The sequence below is a fragment of the Silene latifolia genome, chromosome 5, assembly GCF_048544455.1.
Source record: "Silene latifolia isolate original U9 population chromosome 5, ASM4854445v1, whole genome shotgun sequence".
Taxonomy (NCBI): domain Eukaryota; kingdom Viridiplantae; phylum Streptophyta; class Magnoliopsida; order Caryophyllales; family Caryophyllaceae; genus Silene; species Silene latifolia.
Window position 1 is genome coordinate 23,159,854 of NC_133530.1, and position 8,123 is coordinate 23,167,976.

General features: G+C 37.6%; 1 protein-coding gene across 1 annotated transcript; it reads right to left on the reverse strand.

Annotated features, from left to right (window-relative positions):
• Window positions 1-4,351: 4,351 nt before the first annotated feature.
• LOC141655060 (putative disease resistance protein RGA3) lies at window positions 4,352-6,998 on the reverse strand. Its single transcript, XM_074462159.1, has 4 exons — window positions 6,791-6,998; window positions 6,359-6,555; window positions 5,791-6,284; window positions 4,352-5,681 (listed from the first exon to the last, which is right to left on the reverse strand). The coding sequence occupies exons 1-4, from the start codon at window positions 6,996-6,998 to the stop codon at window positions 4,352-4,354; spliced, it is 2,229 nt and encodes a 742-aa protein (XP_074318260.1).
• Window positions 6,999-8,123: the final 1,125 nt, after the last annotated feature.

The window sequence follows — 8,123 nt, forward strand, 5'->3', positions numbered from 1 at the left end:
AATAAAATTTATTTGATAAAATATAATCTTATTTTATTTTGAAGAAATGTAATTATTTTTGATAGTTTAGAAATGTTTAAAAGTGATTTAAACTATATTTAAACCTTTTACTTTGATAAAATAGATTTTTGATAAAAGTCGTAATATTGGGATTTTCCCATTTCTTACGGTCGTTGGGTAAACGAGTTTGGATATTGGGCATATGAGTACTTAATCTTTTAGTAAAATCGTGTTTAATAACTTTAATATTCTCGGAAATCGCGTTCGACGAATTTTTGTAATTTCCGTCGAAACGAACCAAAACGTAAACAATTGAAACTTACCCAAACACCCTACCCCAAACCGTGCACCCTCCATCCTCCATGGGTCTCCTCTTCATCTTTCATTTCCTCAATTCTCATTCTATCACTTCCTTCTTTCAAACACCAAGTTCATCTCAAAAATCATCCTTACCAAACCCTAAATCCACCATAACTTCTTCATTTCTCCACCAAATCTCATAAAAATTATATATTTGGAATCCTCTCTTCAATCCTCATATACTAGTAAGCTTTATTTTCATTTTCCTCAATTTTGTTTTAAAGCTCATCTTTTAAGGTTTCGAATTTAAGCTTAATAATTGTGTTTTTGTTGTTCTTATAGGTGAAGAATTTGAAGATGAGTTAGGTGACTCATATATTGTAGAAGATGATGAGTGATTTTGGTTTCTAGGGCTCTTTCTCAAGTGTTATTGTTCTCTTTTTCTAGCTTAAGGTAACTATTTCGAGTCACTCGACGAATTAATGTCACATTAGTAGTTGTATTTGTTGTTTGTTGTTGTTTGTTGTTGTTTGAGACGATCTTGTTGATAAATGAATGAATGGAGTAAGATGAGTATGCTTATGTTTAATTTATGTTACCCATTTGTATATTATTGTTTGGAACAAATTTGGATGAGAAATTATGTGTTGTGACAAGTCCGTGTTTTGCCTGGAACGCGTCAGTACCGGACCGAGACGGTTTCAAATGTTTCCAAAAATATGACAGATTGAACGGCATCGAAAAAATTAGGTGGTTTAGCCACTTGAATCACTCAATTCGGAGTCCGTATGAGTAAATGGCGTCGTTTTATCGATTAAAAATTTATAGAAAAGTTTACCCTTGTATGAGACGGTTATTTATGCTATTTTATTATGCGAGAATTTTGTGGAATTAGTTATTTTGTAAGTTGGAATGTTTTCTTTATGTTGATGCCTTGATATTTGTGATTATCATTTCACTTGTTGGTTGTTGGATGCTTTGGATGCCTTATGCTTGAGTCTTGTTGCCTCTTTGCCATTTTAGCTTGTTCTCATGGATTATGGTACTGTTGGTTAGCTGGAATTTGGATTATTATCGATATTGGAGATATTGTTGGATTGTCAGCTGAATATGCTCTTGCGTAGCCTTTCATATGCTAGGGTGTGTATGATCATTTGTGTGTGCAAGTTTGGACTCTTTGCCCTTCTTATGGTTAATTGGGTGTCCTACTTGTCTTGTGTGGCGTGGGCTAAAGTATTCAAGCTGGGACTAGGTCCTAGGTGAGTATTTCGGCCTTCGTCATAGATAGACCATTATAGTCTTTGACGAGTGTATGTTTGCGGCTTAATAGCCTTTGTGTCTTAGCTTGGTGGGTTTATATCCTAGTTAGGGCATGACCTCCTAACGTACTCTTAGAAGTATGTGGTCAGCTTAAGTACTAGCCAACCCTTTGGTGGACTCCTTAGGGGTACTCATGTGTTGATATCATGGGTCTTGGATGCGGTAGTTTTCCGCATGTCGCTAGGTCTGCGCAGGTTTAGGACTAGGGTGTTTACCTTACCTCGTGGTATAGAATCGAGTTACAGAGTGACTATTGACCGTCCTAAGGACTTATGTCTGTCTCTAGATATATTGTCCTTTCTTGTTTGATGATTCTATGAATCATAGAAGGTGAGATGCAAGTCGGCTATGGTTGATAGAGTTTGGATTCCTGGATGTTATGTGATTCACATGATAGTGTAGTATGAGTCGGTCTAGTATTCACATGCTAGGACTATGTGTTGTTATATTGTTGTTCACATGATAAGCACGATTGTCTAGCATCTATATGCTAAGGCTATGTGTTGTTCATATTCATATTCTTATGTTTATATGTTATATTAATTATGACATTTCGTGGCTGACAGAACTCGGAGTTACTCCCCACTGACTGTGGCTTTCGTATTTGTATAAAATGCGATCGACAGGTATGGTGATGCTTATATGGGGTTCACGGACGAGCTAGCGAGCAAAGTAACCTTGGGACTTACTTAGATTTGGTTTTATTTGTAGAGACTCTTATACGAGTTTTTATGTCACATACATTTTAGGGACATATGTCTCCCTCTTTACATTTGGTTGTATAACTTTGTTATTCGCGACTTTAGCGATGGTTACGTTATGAAACTTCTATTTAGACCTTGTATGTTTTGACACCTTTCAATTTGGATATCTTTATAATAGGTTCAGGTTTTAAAAATTACAGGTTTTTACCCAAATGAACCTATTACAAACATATCCATGCAGTTTTATTCTAGAATTACGTGTTTACTTTTCCGCAATGAATGAGGGTGTCACAAATGCCCTAAGGAAAATATTCAGAAAAAATCATTAATGCTTAAATTCATGTGTCTCAGAAAATATTTAATGTGTTTAAGTATTATGGTATATATTTAGCTTGTATGCGTTTGGATATTGCGTACATGGTTGTTGGACAGATATTAAGGCAATACGGAATAGGATCTTGGATCCACTAAGGGCAGCCAAATATGGTTTTTTATTTATATTTGGAACAAAACATTATTTATAGGAGGTTGATTCAGTTGAGATCATTTGGTACTTCGACTCCTAGTTGGTTATAAACATTTGTCTTAAAGCTGCAAATTCGCTACGGTATTGAAAGACCACTAAAGTGATTTATGACAAATGTGCAGTTATTATAGTTTCTAATAACATTACAAGTGATGTACTGTTTAAGAAACAATTCAGAGTGAAAAGGTGTCGATTATACATGTTGATACAAACTCCATTTTGTGGATCCGCTTACTAAGGAATTACCACCCACGGTCTTTCTTGAGCTAATTGCTCAAATGGGTGTTTCGGTTTTAAGGAAATTCAGTTTAAGTGGGAGTTTGTCATGCTAGACACATTAAAGTTTACGGTTATGAAGTTCTGCAGAAATAAGGTTTTCGGTTTAAGGTTTCACTCTGTGTATTTTTGGTTGATCTCACTAAGGTGGACCAGTTGAAAATATACATATTTTGGATCATGTTTGGATGTTGTTTCCATGCTACGCACCTTTCCTGTGTGCCTATACGCTTCTCAAAGTCTTTCTCAACCTACATGGTGCACTCATTATTAATAAACATGTATCAAGTGGAACAAATACAATTGCTTGTTTTCTACAAAGATCGTTGTCATTCACTCATTCCGCATAACAAATGGAGAAAATTTTATACAGAAATACACCATTGTCCGAGATACCAGCAAAAACTGAATATCTAGATCACCAATGTTCCTAAAATTCATGTTGTGCAGCCATAAGATTAAAGAAACAGGCAGAATTGATGTCCAAGATATTTGATACATACATTATTACGTAAGAAAACATAAGGAGTGCAGAATAAGTTGTTACATCTATTCCTTTTGATTTAAAAATACCTTTCATTTTCATCTCTGTATAAGAATTCAAGAAATAAATTACATTGCCCAATATCCCCAACTAGAGTCAATACGCTTACAAGCAAATAGCTCACAGATTTCCAATTAAAAGCGATAAATAGAGATGCATACCTGGAGGATGTAGAGGCTATGCCCAGGGATCAAAGGAAATGGTGGGAATGTGTTGAATTAGTGGCCAATCTTCGCCATCGGGCTCCTTACATCTTTTCTCCAAGTCAGGGCAACCATGTATCACAAGCTTTTGTAGAGATTTTAGGCCATGCACTGTCCCCAGAAGTGTTGTCAATTTCGGACAGTGAAAAATCCCAAGGCTCTGAAGCTGAGAAAGGCCGCCGTTTTGCTGGGCAAGCACCGTCAAATCTGGGAGAGATCTAATAATTAGATGCTCAAGCGTACTTAAGCAACCAATCCCACCAGGGAGTACTTCCAGTTTATCAATGAATGATAATTCCAAGGTACGGAGACTCTTCAAGCCTTCCCATGCACTTATGCCATCAATCTCATTCCATGCATCCAAATCTTTGCACCGACGTATTGTCAAATTTTTAAGTGCAGAGAGGCATTTAATCCCGTCAGAATTGTATCTCAGATTTAAGCTTATTATTGGTTTAAAGGAATCCATGGTCAAATATCATAATGTGGGAGGTGATGAAGTCGAGGACGATGATGTTAGAATGGATTTCAGTAACTCCTCATGGATATCACGAACAGAAAATGACTCAAGCTGTGGCATAAAGGGTAATGTCATCAACTTGCGGCACCTTGTTATCCAAAGTGTTCTAAGCCGAGGAAAGATATAACACTGCCCTAGGTGAAGACTGGCTTCTTCTTCCACTTTTGACCACCTCTTTAGTTCTTGCATATTATGTAGCCATAAAGTCTCCAAGACGGGAAAAAATGCTTCATTGCTAATCATAACGTCGTCAACTTCTATATATTCCAAGGCTTCAAGCTCTTCAAAATAAAGAAACTTGAGAAGAGGAAGTCGGCTGAAGAGTGGTAAGGCTTGACAACTATCACACGCTCTGATTCGAATTTCAACAAGTTTAGGTAACTCATATTTAAGAGTTGGTGGTAGATGCAAGGACTCCAACAACAACAACTCATCTTTAGTTGCAACTGCTGGTTGGTCGCCTTCGTACTCAAAGCAGAATGAGAGTGAGGTCAATTGTTTCTTTTCTTTTAAATTGATAACCTGGGCTTCAAGCACAGTGTTTGTGCGCCATCTGCGGAATTCAATTTCTAATCTACCCCTGAGATTTAAGTCACCCAGTGTGTCTAAACCGTTGTTCTGTCCCACAATAAATCTAGTTAACTCTCTAAGAGACTTCAGTCTGCCGAAATGCGGAGGCATTTCAGTAAAAGCGCATGCCTGAATTCCAAGGTGCCTGAGGTTCACCAATTTAGTAAAACCTGTAGGCAATTCTTTAAGCTCACTACAATAGTCTAAGTTTAGAGTTTTCAGGTTATCTAGCCTAGTTATACCAGTAGGAAGGGATTCAATCAGGCTCTCTGAGAGATTAAGATACCTTAAATGTGTCAACCTATTTATTGAATCTGGCACTACCTTAATCTTGGAGAACTTCAGAGCACGCAATGATCTGAACCTCAAAACCTCTTTTAATGATTCTGGTGAATTATCATTTCCCAAAAGTAAAGATCGTAAACTTTTTGCAACGAGCAAGGATTTTGGGCCATAGTGTGCATTATCATCAAAATTGACATGCACAAGTCTATTAGTGAACCCGTCGATAACACTGCTCTCATCACCAGCTACAAGTTGAGCCAAATCATGCACCAAGTCATGCATTTTACAGCGTATAACTTCACGGATATCATATTTCTCAACATCTTGAAAAAGATTCCTTCTTACCAACTCAAGAAAGTACTGATCCCCAACATCCTCCATCTCAATATATCCTTGGGCCATCCACAAACGAACAAGTTCATTACTGTTAAACCTGTAGTCTTTGGGAACAATGAACAATAGGCAAAGCACCGTTTCAACACTGATGGTAAGTAATCATAACTCAACTTTAACACAAGCATGATATTGTCAAGATCTATAACCTTTGCCTTCTCGAGTGTTGAGCATCTCTAAATAGTTCCCACTCTTTCTCGGTGGGTTTTGAGTATAGAAGGCTTCCAACAACCCTGATAGCCAACGGAACATTTCCGCAATTTCCCACTATCTCTTTACCAATTTGAGCCAAAGTAGGACAGCTCTCCTCTTGGCCATGTTTAAATGCCAACATTTTGAACAGAGTCCAAGACTCCTCTTTTGTTAGAAGTCCCAGTTTGTAGGCTTTGGGAATTATGCCTACAATAGCTGCAACCACATCAGATCGCGTAGTTACAATTATTTTACTTCCGCGATTACCACATTGCAACAAGCCGAAGAGAATCTCCCACCTATCTGGACTATCATCCCATATATCATCCAGCACAAGCAGAAACTTCTTATCTTTAACTGCTATTCTAATTTTTGACTGAATTTGCTCCCTTGAAAGATCATGATAACTCTCATCAATCAAGGCTTTCGAAATTTCGCCTTGAACTTTTTTCTGATCATTTATTTCAGGCACACAAGCCCATTTTGTAGTATCAAACTCTTTTTTAACCCTTTCATCATTAAAACCAATTGCGCAAGAGTAGTTTTCCCTAATCCGCCAAAGCCCACAATAGGTATCACAGAAACACCATCTTCCGCGTGCTTGGGATCAAAAAGCATATCAAGGATGTTATTTTTATCACCATCCCTACCAATAACAATGTCTGCTTGAACAAAAGAGATAGTTTCCCTTTCAACTACCAAACGGCTAATTGGCTCTTCATCTGCAAGATATACTCTAAGTTCAAGCCATCCATTTCCGACTTAAGGCGGTCAAGTTCTTCCCTAATGGACTTGATTTCTTGAGCTATTTTTCTATTGAAGCCAAAAGGGTTTGAATTTGAGAATACATTACGTACCTTGTGGGCCAACTTGCTTTTATATGCTCGCTGCTGACGACGGCTAATGGTGCGGACCTCATCAAACAAATCATCAGCACGATAAAGCACATGCCTTAGCCTCCAACCCAATCTTTGATCACTTGACTGCTATCCTCTTCATGACGCCTTTCAGCATTATGAACACGAGCTCGAATGAACCTTAGAGTATCTTCAAGCTTCTCTAAGTCCTGCTTTGCACCCCAACAAGATACAACACCTTGAAAAGCATGTTGGCTCAAAGATACCAATATCTTCTCAACAATGTTGAATAGGATACTCTCTGCCATTTTCGTGTTTAATCTCTCCCTTTTACTATTACTCTCTTTGCTCTGTAAGATCTTTAGTATGTATTCTTCTTTAATGCCTTTGTGCCTATAATATCACCAATTACTCTTAGAACCTCTTATAAATTAACTGTCCTTGGGATGGTTGACCAACGATCACACCATGTGGCCAGCAAACGGTACGATGTCCTAAGTGAATACATTGTTGTGTAAACAAACATTTCTCCTACAACTTTTAGCTGAGGATGTGAATCAATTCGTGCGTCGTGGAGCCCTACTAATAATAAATAAGTATTCACACAGGAATAATATATACCAAATAGAGTTGGTGTAGAGTATATGCCAGGAATAAGGGTACTGTAACTTTCGGAGGTGCTTGGTACACGATCTAGACTCGGTCATAAATAATATACCAAATAGTTAGTCAGAGTGCAGACCCCCTTTGCGCGTCAAATTAAGATCGTCCTTTAAAAAATACTTACTAGACGACTGAGAGGGACTCTGCTATTTGTTAAAACAAATATAGAAAAGAAGAGGTACTGAAACATGTAGGTACGTACTAACCCAAGGCTGGAATTGAAGAATGCTCTTTAAGACCGTTACAGTACATAAACACGGTAAAACAGAAATACCAGCAATCAAAACTTCCGTTGTACCTTTTCAAGCACATTCACCCAATTGAAAATAATTAGCTGTAAAGTGAATTATCTATTCTACTAATGATTTAATTTTTGGTGAAGTGAAGAAGCACGGTTCATGGCAAATGTTGCGAGTCAGGGTTTTCGGGAAGTACCCCTACAGCCCTACAGGTCAAGATGGTCATCTATCCTCGAGTTTTTACCCGAAAGAGGCTTTAAATAGTAAAATAGGGTATGGGTTCTAAATGGTTTGGAAATTGAGGGTTCTTGCTAGGATTTTATAAATACCAGAGGATTCGAGATTTTAACTGTGATTAACAATGTTGGAAATTTGACATGAAAGGTGTTTACTGACATATATCAGGATGAAATGAGGAGTAAACATGGTATTATGATACTTGAGGGGACGGTTTCACAGGATGATTCATGTAAGCCGGTCACAAACCATTTTGCGATTAAGGCTCTTATGTTGTTGTACCAGAGAACTGTT

Excerpts from the sequence above, each read along its gene's own strand:
- LOC141655060 (XM_074462159.1), bottom strand. The coding sequence starts at position 6,998 with ATGGCAGAGAGTATCCTATTCAACATTGTTGAGAAGATATTGGTATCT. Across the intron at positions 6,285-6,358 it reads AAACTACTCTTGCGCAATTG|AAAAAAGTTCAAGGCGAAAT; the intron begins GTTTTAATGATG and ends ATAAATGATCAG. Across the intron at positions 5,682-5,790 it reads CAACACTCGAGAAGGCAAAG|GTTTAACAGTAATGAACTTG; the intron begins GTTATAGATCTT and ends CAAAGACTACAG.